We start from the raw sequence: 15,986 nt of genomic DNA on the forward strand, positions 1-15,986 counted from the left end.
CATTTAATGTATTAATCTACAGAGATTTTGAGGGCATCTTGCCCATCACATGTTTTCTTGAGTTTAATTCAGGTTTGAACAAAATGATGTAACACTTAGGTGCAAAAATACAGAAAAGCAAACCAAAACTGGAAGCTAAAATGGCAAATATTTCAACAGCTACAGTGAACTTTCCAGGTGAGCTGACATAAGCTGGTATAAAGGTGATCCAGACTACACAGAATATGAGCATGCTGAATGTAATGAATTTGGCTTCATTGAAGTTGTCAGGCAGCTTACGAGCCAGGAAAGCTAAAACAAAACACAATATAGAGAGGAGTCCAATATAACCCAGCACAGCCCAGAACCCCAGTGCTGATCCGACATCACATTCTAGAATGATCTTTTCCTTGTAGTGCTTCATGTTCTTGTTGGGGAAAGGAGGGGATATTGTTAACCAAAGCACACAAATCAGGACCTGTGTGAAAGTGAAAGCAAGAACACTCAGTCTCTGCTGGGGAGGCCCAAACCACTTCATGACATCACTTCCTGGAAGTGTAGCCCTGAAGGCCATTAACACCACTATTGTTTTCCCCAGAACACAAGAGATGCAGAGGACAAATGTGATCCCAAATGCAGTGTGGCGCAGCATACAGGACCAATCAAAGGGCCGTCCGATGAAGGTAAGAGAGCAAAGGAAACATAATTTCAATGAAAAGAGCAGCAGGAAGCTCAGCTCAGAATTGTTGGCTTTCACAATGGGGGTATCCTTCTTTATAAAGAACAGCACAGCCACAAGTACAGTTGCACATGCTCCAAGTAGTGAAAAAATGACAAGTATGATTCCCATGATTTCATGAAAGGACAAAAATTCAACTGCCTTTAAAACACACTGATCTCTTTTGGAATTGGACCAGTAGGCTTCTGGACACTGATTGCAGTTATTAGAATCTGTAGAAATATAAGAAATACCTTAATGAGAAGCAATCTACATTTTAAAACTCATAAGTACACAACTGACACCATTTCTGTGTGATGCTTGGTTTTTGCTTGGTTTTGTTTTTGCTGTTCTCTCTTCTCACTGCTCATACAGTCATTCTTATTTGACTTCAATTTGTAGTCATGACATGCCTTGCGCATTAAAACAGGCTGACATACTGTTGTGTTATGATCAATGTCATGATGCCATTTGACAGCAGATTGGTATAATGTTTTGGGAGCTGGACTTTCAATCAAAAAGTTCCAGGTTAATTTCCAAGAGACCAGAATGCCTTTGGTTTAAATTCAGTTGTAGAAATTAAAGACTTTGAAATGGTCGTAATTTAGTGATTGTAGATACATGTGTTTCTTTCAGATGGCCTCTACTGGCTAATAGCACAAAAGGAACCATAGATCAGTTAGCCACTCCTTGTATGTTTAATTGTTAGAGTTAGCTCTGTCTTACCTGTAGCATTGCTGATTTCTCCCTCAGCACAGGGCACACAGTCATAGCAGCAGACAGGCTTTCCTCTCTGCATGACCTTCCGAGTGCCTGGAGGACAGCTCTCACTGCACACAGACCTAGGTTTCTGAATGAAAGAGAAGGTTTGTGCCAAACTTCCATTCATGAATAATATTATGTAAAAATAATATCATGAGGATGCCAAAATTACAAATGAAGGGAAAGGAACACTTTTCCAGTAATGCAAAAAGCAAGATGACTATGCTGTAGTGAGGCCAAAAGGTGTTGCAATTATATTTTGGTGTAACGAGTATGAAATAGTACATTGTACATGGAGTGTACAGTATAAACTATACTGTAACTGTACTGTAAAGTGTAATGTATACCCATTCAGGTATACATTACATAAATAAATTTGGAAACGTGTCATGAACATGAACACTTACCTCTTTTTGCCCACCTGCCCAAACCATAGTAACAGGACGCATCAAAAACTGCTGACCAGGTGGTAACGAAGCATCATAATTGCCAATGACTCTGAACTCTACTGCTCCATCAGGACCAAGCTGCCAGTTCACCACCTCATATCTGGCTACTGGGTCTCCATTACTGTCAAAGGAGACATGCTCCCCAGATCCTAAAGTGAAGTTGACTTTTTTCAGAGCCAGAAGGACCTGTACACAAAGATATAGAAAGCTGAGATTGGTTCCTTTGTTGAAAATGAAGATTGTATATGACAAATATTAACTACGTATATGAGAAGGGCTTTTTGAGTTACCTTCCAGGGTTCTGGTTTCATACTGTTTGTGCAGCCTTGATGGGCTGTACATGCCAGCAGGTCATGTAGAGAATGGGCAACAGCATATACTGCTTTGTAAACATTGTTGGAGATTCTCAGCTCTGATACATCAGTGTATTGGTTTTCCAGTTCACTCAAGCTCTCAGATCCAGTGCAGGGATTAATGTGAGGTAGATTTACTCCATTGGTCAGAGAACATTGAAAAGCAGTTTCCCAAAAGTCCACAATATCACTGTTGTCTGGGTTTTGTGAAGGATGAAGCTTCAGTACAAACTCCTTCAATCCATTTATTTTGGCTTTGCTTACCGCAAAACCGATTGACCCTCCCAGTATTCGGAAACTTGTAGGTGTCACTAGATTGCTTGCTGTTATCCAGGCCTCACTGCCTACCATTTGGAGACCAGTAATATTCTGAAAGATCAGCTGCTCCAATAAGTGGTTCATCTCTCCCTGAGCAAGAAATGCTATAATTACATTTGCAGTACCTCTTTTGATAACATCTACAACCTTCAGTAATTTTTCTGGTTCTGTTCTATGAAATTTCTCAGAATACTCAATGCAGATCCCTTCTTGTTGAGCAGCTTTTATAAATGTAGCCATTCCGTTGTTGCCATAGTCACTGTCACTCCTCACTGCTCCAACCCAGGTCCAGCCAAAGTGTTTCACCAGCTGAGCCAATGCTCTGCTCTGGTAATAGTCACTGGGAATGGTTCTGAAGAATGTGGGAAACTCTTTTCTGTTGCTCAGACATGCACATGTAGCAAAGTGGCTGATCTGTAAAGAAATTAAAGTAAATAAATATAACAATGAAATGTAAATCAATGAAGAGGGTTATAGTCAAGATAATAAGTGATAAACAAAACATTTACTGCATATTTGCATTGAATACTGTTGGAGGTAGACATTTGTTACAAAATAGTAGAATTTTTGCAAGAACTTTCATTTATTTATCCTGGTTCAAGAACAAATCTAGATTCAGAACAATAAACAAAAGTGGAGGTGCACATCACTTGCTTAGTAATGAGGTCAAGTGGGAATAAATGGGGACCTGGGTAAGATTTGTTCTTGTAGTTCCAAATGCTGTTCTTTCATTTTATTGTTGAGTTTGAAACATCCTCTGTGAAGATGAATTATATATTTTAAGCAAAGCTTACATTTAAATTAAAACAGATTTATGAAAATCAGAATTTTTTGGTAAACACAATAATATATGACATTTTATACTGGCCAAAATAAATATGTCTGTTCAAAAATCTAAATTTCCATAATTTGTCTTGCACTACAACATAATAGCAATTAGGACGGTGCAGTTGTGCTGGTTCCAAGTTTAAATTAATTTAAACATCCTTAATTGTCAGGATCAGATCAAATCAGATTCTGTACTTTCATGAAATCCAAATGTAGTTGCCAGAATGATTTTGCTTTCAAATGAACATTTTCCTGAATAACTACCCATAACTCCATGAAGAACAGAGAAAAAACTTACCACTGGAATTTGAAGTAATCCAACTGTTGCGGATATTGCAATTGTGTTAGTAGATCCAGATTCCCCGATGATAGCCTGCACTACTGCTGGTGTGAAGCAAGATGTGTCAGTCAGTGTTTCCTCATAACCATTCATCAAGGCCATGGCTGACCGTAAAGAGATTGTTGACGAAGCACAGGTGTCATATATCTTATATCCAAGAGATACACCTGGTAGGAGGTCAGTTCTGTTGTTTATTTCTTCAATGGTGAAGATCATGGTCTGTGCCAGTCGGTATTCTCTGAAATTAACTCTATGGAAATTGCACACTATTATTTCGATAATATATTTTATTATACTTAATTCATTCATTCAGTAATTCATATACTTAACTTAAATTGACTTAAATTCATAATTTGTAACTCAAATTCAATATTCAAATGAATTCCATTTTAAAAGGCTGTTACAAGATACTATAACCCAGAGAGCACTATAAGTGTGATATTTCACGAGTTTATACTCATCTAAAGTCAGTTACACCTGGGATTTGCACATGCACATTAGTTCCCTGCCTTCTGCATACACTACAGTTTAAAATTCATTTTTATTTACCTTACCGTACACAGTCCACAGGCTCTGGTGTTCCTGTGAATTGCATGTCTCTTTCCCTGGGTTGGCTGTGTAAAGAGAAGACCCCACCAATGTTGATGTTTCCTTCTTGATAGAAGCTGGGCTTGGCTGCCCTCCCCAGTCTTCTGCATGGTGGTGTCTGTGCTGCCGCCCAGAGGACTGTCAGTGCCAGCAGAATGGTCTGCAGTGCCATCCCACTGCACATCTCAGATTCAGCACTGCTGTGTACCAGGTTTAAATACCACAGTTTTAATTCTCCATTGACCTGTGAGTCTCAAAGGCATAACATAGTCCCAGGATAAGGTGGAGTGACTTGCAGTGGAAGCAGAGACAAGATCAATGGTGTATATAATTTAGAGGAGTGAGAATATGCAATCCTATCCTATATTTATTTGAACATTTTTTATTGTATTTTTTATATCTAATAATTGCATAATGATAATCTCATCCGTTACTGTGCAATGAGACTGCTCAACTCAGATATTCAGTGCTCCTGCAACCAAACTATGAGAGGAAGCAACAAAATCTGTTTTCCAGTTTCTTTAGCAAGTGAATCATAACAATGATATTAAATACAGAGTTTTCTCATGGCCATGGTTGTCATGTAGTTTGGCCACTTAACATAGCACCCCCAGCCCAGTCTCATCTGCAGCTAGCTTGACACATTGGACAGCAGCATCCATCTGGGAGCATTAACTCAAGGATACATAGGAATTTGTATTTGTATTAGACCACTCAATTTGTATTAATCCTGCCTCCCCCCTCCCAATGAGCTTACAAGATTTTCATTTTCATTTATAAATTAAACTTTTGAATGCAATTCACTATTGATTATCTGCTTATATAAGTACACAAATGTACTTATATGGCAAAACCTAATATTGAAACCAAGAGTTGACATAAACTATTTATTGTTTAACCAATACATTTAACAGGACACGTCTGGGCTGTATTAACATTGAGTGGTCTAATACAAAAGGTGATATGTTCACATAAGTTGTTTAACAAATCTAGATAAAATACCAGAAAATAAAAGCTGAAATTCTGTCATCTCATGTACATCTTTTGCCCTCAAATTCAGATTGTCTTCAGAGTATAGCAAAAATTGACCTTGCTGTTCCAATACTGTACATATATCCGATTCTTTTGAGGCTTTCAGCAAATGCAAACATTTCACTTAAAACATAGTTTTTTGTGATAAATATACACACAATGAGCACTTTATTGGGTATTTATTAGACTTACTAAGTGTTCTTTGTGTTACAATCACCTTCCCATCAGCTTCTTGGCAGCAGTTGTTTTTGGCATCATTCTCTGTCAACTAGAGACTGTTGTGCCTGAAAATCCAAGGAGATAAGGTGTTTCTGAGATACTCAATCCACCCTGTCTGGCACCAACAATTATTCCATGGTCAAAGTCACTTAGACTATGTCTGCATGTTTTTTATGCATTTAGTTGCTGCAACATGATTGGCTGATTGAATATTTGCAGTAACATGCGGGTGTACAGGTTCTGACCCTAATAAATTTGTCACTGAGTGTATATATTTATTTATTTAGTACCAAGTATCCCCCCTTCCTGATTTCCTCTATTATTTGTCACAATGAATGGTTTCAGATATTAGGCAAAATGTCAGGAAGCTTGTGTTCCACTGTCTTTCATCATAGAGATTATTGATTTCACAATGACTTGATTTTGTTCTGGTTTGTTGATAAATCCAATGTGACAACTTACCTCCACAAGTGCACTCTTTCTACTTAACAGTCTATAACTACTCATATAAGATATGCAACTTTTATGAATACAACATGTTTCTGAGACTTGATTGTTTGGTATGACATTCATTACATTGTGATGTATTGTGCCCAAGAAATGTAAGAAAGAGTGTGACAATATGCCCAGCTCTCCCCTACAACAAGCAAGATTAAAATGAAGACATTTTATTTAGTTACAACAAGTATTCAATGTCTGATGTGAAGACAAAGGTCCAACTACCTTAGCAAACAACATATGTTACAGACATAGACAAGTTACAGTCCCAAAAGCAATTAATGTGAGAAAATATCAAATCACAGCTTGTTTCCCCAAGATAGTCCCAAAGAAAAAAAGTTCAAAAACACAAGAAAGCTGAATTTTCCAAAAGTGCTAGATGAATTGTACCTGTAAGACCAAGAATGTAAGACCCTGTGCACATGAATACCAAGAACACCAGCTCGGATGCATGATTTAGATGCCAATAGCAGATTTCAACCTCCAATGTCTATGCACAGATGTTGCCCAGCAGATGTTAACTGACTGATGTTAAAAGTTAGCATTTTATGGAGCTGCAAGAGGGGGGAACACCTCTCTGAACCATGCATACTTAAACCCTGAAGTTTATTTGCATTCTTACTGTGAATCCGGTCACTTGATATACCGTTTGAAAGTGTTAAAACTAATGGTTTTATCTCTGTAAACTATTTTATGATGCCAATGTTTTAGTCACAACAGTTCCTTATTTTGTAATGTTGGGTAGCAAAACAAGCTTGGAGGGTCCTCACCGTCTATGCATAGGAATGTTATTATCTCCAGTTTGTACAGACTCCCTGGAACAAGAGGAGCTCACCTACAAGATTCTCTAACCAGCACTGGGCAAGAAGTCCCTCAGTATAGCTAATGGGACCTGCTGTGTGCAAGTAACTACAGTATAACTTCCATATTCAGCCAGCTAGTGGCAAGTTATTATAGTGACGATTGAGCCAATTAAATTACATGGGTTCATTGGCTTGCATGAAATGACACAGATTTATTTCTGCAGCATACACAAACCAAGTGCTTGAAATTTTACTCTTAAAAAGGTTGTTATTTTGCAATGCCTAAGTCAAAACAGAAAACTCTAAATTTGGAGGCCATGGAATATTTCTGAGGAGCACAGTGCAAACAGCTTTGATCCACAGCAGAGGGCATGTTCAGTGACATGATTCAATTTTATATTGTCTACATCTACATACATTCTCAAAATATCTTTTTATTATTCAGTATGCTTATAACGAAGGAGTAGGCCTGATTGAATTATTGAATAATTATTCATTTTGGCCTTTTTTGAAACCCATCTAGACATAGATCAGAAACAAGACAAAACAGAATAATAATCTTGGTGCTATTGTCCACAGATTTGAACCACGCTTTGTCTGTGGTTATGGTTATGACCCCATTGTGTTTCCACAAGCACAAGTATCCACTTTTCTCATGAGAAAAAGCCACTTGCACTGTGTCTGAGCTTGTTACTTAGTTTTTTGTCATAGAGTAATTGTGACCCTTGAAAAACAAACTCACAAGGGTCTTGATTTCATTAGGATTAATCTTAAAGTGACTCTCAAAGCATGTAATGACTAGAAAATGAAAAGCAATGTATATGTTCTATGTATTTGACATTCTTTGACGAATAACTATGTAGAAAAAAGGCTAAAGGCTAAAACTTTGTTTTTATTATTCCTATTAGTATCACGACATATTTTGATTAACTGAACAGACAAATGCCAGATATACTCTTTCACAATAAAGGAATGTGGTAGCATGTGCAACCATGATGATGGGTTACCACTTCATACCCAATCATGTATACACTTGCACAGTTGTAGAAATGCACATCTCTTTATTTAGAATTAAAGAGATTTTGAGGGCATCTTGCCCATCACATGTTTTCTTGAGTTTAATTCGGGTTTTAACAGAATGATGTAACACTTAGGTGCAAAAATACAGAAAAGTAAGCCAAAACTGGAGGCCAAAATGGCAAATATTTCCACAGCTACAGTGAACTTTCCAGGTGAGCTGACATAAGCAGGTAAAAAAGTAATCCAGACTGCACAGAATATGAGCATGCTGAATGTGATGAATTTGGCCTCATTGAAGTTGTCAGGCAGCTTACGGGCCAGAAAAGCTAAAATAAAACACAATATAGAGAGGAGCCCAATGTAACCCAGTACAGCCCAGAACCCCACTGCTGATCCTACATCACATTCTAGAATGATCTTTTCTTTGTAGTGCTTTGTATTCTTGTTGGGGAAAGGAGGCGATGTTGTTAGCCAAAGCACACAAATAAGGACCTGTATGAGAGTGAATGCCAGAACACTCAGTCTCTGCTGGGGAGGCCCAAACCATTTCATGATATTACTGCCTGGAAGTGTAGCCCTGAAGGCAATTAACACCACTATTGTTTTCCCCAGAACACAAGAGATGCAGAGGACAAAGGTGATCCCAAACGCAGTGTGGCGCAGCATACAGGACCACTCAGAGGGCCGGCCGATGAAGGTAAGAGAGCAAAGGAAACACAGTTTCAATGAAAAGAGCAGCAGGAAGCTCAGCTCTGAGTTGTTGGCTTTCACAATGGGAGTGTCTTTCTTTATAAAGAACAGCACAGCCACAAGTATAGTTATACATGCTCCAAATATGGAAAAAATAACAAGTATGATTCCCATAATTTCTTTAAAAGACAGAAATTCAACAGCCTTTAAAACACATTGATCTCCTTTTGTATTAGACCAGTATTCATTAGGACAGGGAATACAGTCATTAGAATCTGTAAGAAAAAAATGACATACCATTATTAGAACACTCATGGTGATAATATTCAAAGAGTTCTGACTGAATATTGAGCATTTGCAGCATAATATAAAAAACTAATCTTTAAAGGGTCGGCTGCAGTATGCCTTCCAAAGTACTGTAACTACACAAGCCAGTCTCCTGCTAGTCCAAAACAGCTTCCGGACTACTGTGTTCTTAAAATATGTATTAGATTTGGGAAAGTAGTCGTTGGACAGTGAGTGCATAATTTTAACCAGGTGTGTTGGTATAGCTGCGGGCCGTTCCTCTAGACACGGTAAAGTACATTTTTAAATTGCTATTTTGAACAGCTGAGGTTAGGGCTTGAGCTAGTTTGTTTTATCGTTGTGTTAATAACTGGTTGGCTAGACCTACATGTTAAGTGATTGAACATTTGTTTTAATAGAACTGGAATTTGTCGCTAGATTAGTCTTGATTTGGTATTCCTTTTAAACGATTTTATCCAATAGAAATAGGTGTGCTCAGAGCGAAGCTTCGCTCCGTCCCAGTTTGTTATGTTATGTTATGTTATGTTCCACCCATCCCAGTCTGCTCTCTCCCTCACCGAAGACATCCCCTGCGACATGGGCTTCCACGGTGCCGGAACCCCTCCAACCTCTGCTACCCCCCGCTGACCCTCTTTGAGGACTTTGCGGTCACAGGGGGACTATGGAACTGCTAGTGTGCCACTCAGGCTGACTTCATCCCTGCATATGCCTCCCTCCAGTCCCTACAATTCCTTACTGAGACCTGGCTCACACCTGACAACACCACCACTCCCGCTGCCCTCTCATCCTCCTTCTCCTTCTCTCACACTCCCCGGCCATCCGGCCGTGGTGGTGGAACTCGTTTGTCAATCTCCCCCTCATGGAAATTCTCAGTTCTGCCCCTCCCTGACCTGTCCATATCCACTTTTGAATACCATTCTGTTGTACTATCCTACCCTACTAACCTCTTTATTGCAGTTGTCTATCGTCCTCCAGGGCCCCTGGGAAGTTTCCTTGATGAACTACACACCCTTCTCAGTACCTTCCCTGAGGATGGCACCCCACTGATTCTCCTGGAAACTTCAACATCCACCTTGAAGCCTCCCAGGCTGCTGCCTTCCTACCACTACTTCACTCCTTCAACCTCTCCCTGTAAAACTCTCCTCCAACCCACAAGGCGGGCAATGTCCTAGACCTTGTCTTCGTGAGGAAATGCTCATGCTCCAATTTCATGGTTACCCCTCTGCATACATCTGATCAACACTTCATCTCATTCTCCCTCCCATCTTGAGAAAGGCTTTACCAAAATGTTGGCTCAGGCCTGGAAGTTCAATGATATGTGAATAAGTAAATGAAATAACCACTATCTTTTTGTGTGCCCTGATAATACTGCTTCTTCAGTTGTTCATGTCATAAACAAAATATGTCTTCTACACTTCTGGTTAGCATCAGAATCGTGATGAATTTCTATAGCCATACTGTTGTTTAGGCTGCACCATTCTGGATACTTGAGGCTTGACTCGGACTCTAGCTCAGGGACTTGAGACTTGACTTAGACTCTAGCTCAGAGACTTGAGACTTGACTCAGACTTGCATTTGATGACTTGAGGACTTCAACAACATAATTTCAGGCTTGCTGTTGGTTTGAAGAAATGGCAGCTGATCTCCAGCAACAATCTATTGTTTCTTGCAGTAGCTGGCTTAATGGTATGGGTAGCATCATCTTGAATGAATGTTTTGACTGAGGTTGCTCGAGTGTGTGAGTCTTAAGAATGGTCAATTAACATGTACATTATTTTCATCACCACTTCATTTGCATAGCTACAGGTGATGCACTTGCAAAGAAGAACAAGGAGGACCTACAGAATATGTGACCGGACTCAGCTAGATTTAATATAACTTTTAATAACTTTTTTTCATATTATCTCATTGTAATTATCTCGTTTTTGAGCAAAATGGATTCTCACACAGTTTTTTAAAGTATTAATTAAAATTTAAAACCACGTGATGATACACCCTTTACAGCACTGCGGCACATATTATGCCACTAAGATAGCAATGGAACTGCGATATGACCAGGTTTTGGTTGGTCATAACGCAAATGCATTCTGCTGCAACAACATAGCAAGATAGGCAATTATCTCTCACTTCAAGACCAACCCACCCAGGTGCATGGTCATTTGGCATAGGCGCAGGACAGAAGGACAATTGTATTGCATCTCTCTGAAACTAGCAATGACACATGTTTGGGTCCAAGATTGAGCCCTTTGAGAAAATTTCACCAACTTAATAGCTTTCTCATCAGTATAGGCCACATACCTGGTTAATACAATTTGGACTGCAATGATGACATGCCGATTAGGGAAGTTATTTGAAATCCAAAACATGTACACAATATTGATCAACAGTATAAAAGTTGTTGAGCAATGGTAAAGTGTACATTTTCAACATAAATGTTTGTAACATACAGCCAGCATTTTAATCCCTTCGCGTGAGTTTTAGTGGCCATGGCGCTGGCCCCATTTAGACATTCAGTGCTCCTGGAAACAAACATTCTTTTCTAGCTTCGTTACTAAGCAAAAACACAACAATTATATTTATTTTACTATTTCACAATTTCTCTGACTGTTTTATTTCTCAGTCTCACAAAGGCTTCCTTGACTTTCATTGGCACAACTCTGGTCCTCTTGTTGACAAACGGCAATAACAGACTCCAAAGGCAATCAAAAGCCCAGAATCAAGTCTAGACACTGAAAGCTTTCTTATACCTGCACTAAAGAAGAGATTGAATACACCTGACTAATCAGGAACAATTGAGAAGCATACTGTCAAATATTGGTCCCTCAAAATGGGAGGACCATGTATAAAAAGGCATGTAATTCCTACACGGATCACCCAATATGGATGTATATTAACCTGAAGCAGCATCATCCGTGCCGCCTTTTCAATGCAATGATATACAATATTATTTGATATTATATCATAATTGGTGTAAAAGTACAAGCTAGTTTCAGGTTCATGGTGTGTGGTGTAAGCTATAAAGAGTGAACTTAAAACTTTAAAACCTGGCAGCAACATGTTAATGAAGTATGTTAATTTAGTGTTCTGTGGCGTGGCATTTAAAGGAAGGTGTAATCAAGATTAGCATGCAACAAAAGTAAGGAGTAAGAATCAGGACTAAGACAATTTTCTACATTGGGGAAATACAGAAAGTCTCTGAAAATCATCTAACTTAAAGGCACACTGCAATCGACCCATAAATGTTCTATGTAGACTGGTTTGCATTGACTCTAAATTACCTGTAGCATTACTGATTTCTCCCTCAGCGCAGGGCACACAGTCATAGCAGCAGACTGGCCTTCCTCTCTGCACAGCCTTCCGAGTGCCTGGGGGACAGCTCTCACTGCACACTGATCTGGGTTTCTGGTCAACATTGATCGATAGGTTTACAAACTTATTGATTATGCTGCACTGCATATGTATCATCTAAATGCACATGCATCAACATTTTTTCAGATATACTGTATGAACAGATAGAGGTGGAAGTCTGGGTAAAGTTAAAATAACATGCACTCAATTTGAAAGAAAGATGATGTTCTCACATATATTATTTGATTATATCAATATATTTGTGTTACACTTACCTCTTTTTGTCCACCTGCCCAAACCATGCTAACAGGACTCATTACAAACTGCTGACCAGGTGGTAAAGAAGCATCGTAGTAGCCAACTGCTCTGAACTGTACTGCACCATCAGGACCAAGCTGCCAGTTCACCACTTCATATCTGGCTACTGGGTCTCCACTACTGTCAAAAGAGACTTTCTCTTCATTTCCCAAAGTGAAATTGACTTTTTTCAGGGCCTCAAGAACCTATGATGAAGGACCACAGGTATCAGCTGAGAGTAGCGTGGCTCATTTAGTTCATAATGAGGATAGTTAAGAAAGGCTTATTGGCTTACCTGCCAGGGCTCTGTTTTCACACTGTTTGTGCAGCCTTGATAGGCTGTACATGCCAGCAGATCATGTAGAGAATGAGCAACAGCATACACTGCTTTGTAAACATTGTTGGAGATTCTCAGCTCTGATAGGTCTGTGTATTGGTTTTCCAGTTCACTCAAGCTCTCAGATCCAGTGCAGGGATTAATGTGAGGGAGATTTACTCCATTGGTCAGAGAACATTGAAAAGCAGTTTCCCAGAAGTCTACAATATCACTGTTGTTTGGGTTTTGCGAAGGGTGAAGTTTCAGCACAAAATCCTTCAAGCCATTTATTTTGGCTTTGCTTATTGCAAAGCCGATTGACCCTCCCAGTATTCGGAAACTTGTAGGTGTCACTAGATTGCTTGATGTTATCCAGCCTTCACTGCCTACCATTTGGAGACCAGTAATATTCTGAATGGTCAGTTGCACTAATAACATATTCATCTCAAACGGGTCAAGGAATGCTACAATTACCTTTGCAGTACCTCTTTTAATAACATCTACAACCTTCAATAATTTATCTGGTTCTGTCCTGTGAAATTTCTCAGAATACTCAATGCAGATGCCTTCTTGTTGAGCAGCTTCTATAAATGTGGCCATTCCATTATTGCCATAGTCATTATCAGTTCTGACGGCTCCTATCCAGGTCCAGCCAAAGTGCTTCACCAGCTGAGCCAGTGCTCTGCTCTGGTAATAGTCACTGGGAATGGTTCTGAAAAATGAGGGAAATTCTTTTCTGTTGCTCAGACATGCACATGTTGCAAAGTGGCTGATCTGAAATTAAGATATACATCACATCACAACTAAGCCAGGCTTATTTATATGACTTGGTTAAGCTAATTTATTTAAGCTAAAAATAGCTTCAATATAATTAAAATAATATCAATTGATGTGACATTTGTGTCTCAATGAAGCTACAATTATATCCACATTGAGTCGCCCCAATATGGATTGCATCAAGACAGCAACATGGCACGGAAGTAATTGCAGTATCACTTCTGCAAATACTTGCACCAAAAATGAACTCTTAACTCAGCAGAAACAATGAGGAATATGAATGAGTAATGTACACTTATTATAAAATTAGTAATAATGATAATAATGCACATATTTATAGCAGTGTAATTTCAGTAACTACACAATCTTTCAATCGTTTAAAAATGGCATCTATAAATTTGTTTTAACACATTGCCATAATGGTCAGTAGCTGCTTAGGAAACCAGGCTTAATTTATGACATCTTTAAATTACTGAGGATGTGAAAAAGAGTAAAATGCCGCTTACCACGGGAATTTGAAATAATCCAACAGCTGCTGCAATGGAAATAGTGTTAGTAGATCCAGATTCTCCAATGATGGCCTGCACTACTGCAGGTGTAGAGCATGATGTGTCCGACAGTGTTTCTTCATAACCGTTCATCAGAGCCATTGTTGATCGTACAGAGAATGTAGTAGAAGCACAGGAATCATATATCTTATATCCAAGTGATACAAGTGGGAGGAGGTCAGATCTATTGTTTATTTCTTCAATGGCAAAGATCATGGTCTGAGCAAACTGGAATTCTCTGAAATTAATTCTAGAGATAAAAAATAAATAAATAATTTCACAAATATCATTAAGCTGTAACATATTCTTTAGCAAACATCCTTACATGGTGGGACTTACAATGCATATATACTGTAGATTTACTTACTACTTAAGCCCAAAATATGTATTATAAGTACACTGTTAAGTCAGCACTCTTCCTTAAATTCAAATATACACAGCTGTTGAAAGTTAATTGTCATTTAACTGTACCTTGCACACTTTAGGGGCTCTGGTGTCGCTGCAAATTGGACGGTTATTTTTTTTGGACTGCTGTGCAGGGAGAAGACCCCACCGATGTTGACGTCTCTGTGTTGATAGAAGCTGGGCTTGGCTGCCCTCCCCAGTCTTCTGCATGGTGGTGTCTGTGCTGCAGCCCAGAGGACTGTCAGTGCCAGCAGAATAGTCTGCAGTGCCATCCCACTGCACATCTCAGATCCAGCACTGCCGTGTACCAGGTTTAAATACAGAAGTTCTCCATTCAGTTGTGATTCTCAAGGGCATGACTGAGTCACAGGATAAGCAGGATAGTGTTGGTCAACTTGCACTGTTAGCAGAATTGACAGAAAAGCTGAACAATCCTGAGAAGCCCTGCTGGGTCTTCTCATTGGCCATGTTTAGACTGTGATTTGTACATGCATTTTTTAAAAAGCCAATGGGATATTTGCTGTTTTTATTTTTTTATTTACAGCAACAGGGGGAGCTATGGTGTTGACCCAAATGCAGGAGAACCAGAGTGGGATAAACAAGGAAAGTATTTCACAACAAAACAAAAGAACAAAAAACCACAGGGAAGAAAAAACAAAGGGTTCAGGAGAAAATCAAGACACTGAGGGGCTTAAAGTCTAACAGGAAAAACAAGACAAAGTCCAAGCACAATAGAAGGGAACATATACTCACAGAGCACTGTATAACACCTGAACACCTATTTATTCATGTGATTATGTAATCTGTCAATCGAGTGGCAGCAGTGCAATGCATAAAATCATGCAGATACGGGCTTGTGCGTCAGTTAATGTTTACATTAACCATCAGAATGGGGAAGAAATGTGATCTAAGTGACTTTGACTGTGGAATGATTGTTGTTGCCAGACAGGGTGGTTTGAGTTTCTCAGAAATGGCTGATCTCCTGAGATTTTCATGCACAACAGTCTCTAGAGTTTGCAGAGAATGGTGCAAAAAAACAAAAAACATCCAATGGGCTGCAGTTCTGCAGACAGAGATGCCTGACAGGAGAAAGCTGACAGGAAGGTGACAGTAGTGCAAATTGCTTACTTAAAAAATATGCTCAAATCAGCTGGCAGCATGTTCAATAGAGAGTACATATTTTAAGAACACAGTAGTCCGGAAGCTGTTTTGGACTAGCAGGAGACTTGCTTGTGTAGTTACAGTACTTTGGAGGGCACACTGCAGCCGACCCTTTGTTTTTTATATTATGCTGCAAATACTCAATATTCAGACAGAACTCTAAGTGAATAGGCTACAGCAGTAGAAGTAAAAAAAAGAATAAAGAATAAATACCTAATAAAGTGCTTGTGT

General features: G+C 39.1%; 2 protein-coding genes across 2 annotated transcripts; both read right to left on the reverse strand.

Moving 5' to 3' along the window:
* Nucleotides 1-16: 16 nt before the first annotated feature.
* Nucleotides 17-4,438, reverse strand: LOC133107846 (extracellular calcium-sensing receptor-like). Its single transcript, XM_061217091.1, has 6 exons — nucleotides 4,302-4,438; nucleotides 3,706-3,997; nucleotides 2,199-2,993; nucleotides 1,867-2,094; nucleotides 1,424-1,547; nucleotides 17-930 (listed from the first exon to the last, which is right to left on the reverse strand). Exons 1-6 carry the CDS (start codon nucleotides 4,340-4,342, stop codon nucleotides 17-19), a joined length of 2,394 nt encoding a protein of 797 aa, XP_061073075.1. The 5' UTR covers nucleotides 4,343-4,438.
* A 3,520-nt stretch (nucleotides 4,439-7,958) lies between these two features.
* On the reverse strand, nucleotides 7,959-14,420 carry LOC133107788 (extracellular calcium-sensing receptor-like). The gene is made up of 5 exons (XM_061216975.1): nucleotides 14,148-14,420; nucleotides 12,844-13,638; nucleotides 12,527-12,754; nucleotides 12,182-12,305; nucleotides 7,959-8,872 (listed from the first exon to the last, which is right to left on the reverse strand). The coding sequence occupies exons 1-5, from the start codon at nucleotides 14,403-14,405 to the stop codon at nucleotides 7,959-7,961; spliced, it is 2,319 nt and encodes a 772-aa protein (XP_061072959.1). The 5' UTR covers nucleotides 14,406-14,420.
* Between the last annotated feature and the right edge of the window lie 1,566 nt (nucleotides 14,421-15,986).

Source organism: Conger conger, chromosome 13 (genome assembly GCF_963514075.1).
Source record: "Conger conger chromosome 13, fConCon1.1, whole genome shotgun sequence".
Lineage (NCBI taxonomy): Eukaryota > Metazoa > Chordata > Actinopteri > Anguilliformes > Congridae > Conger > Conger conger.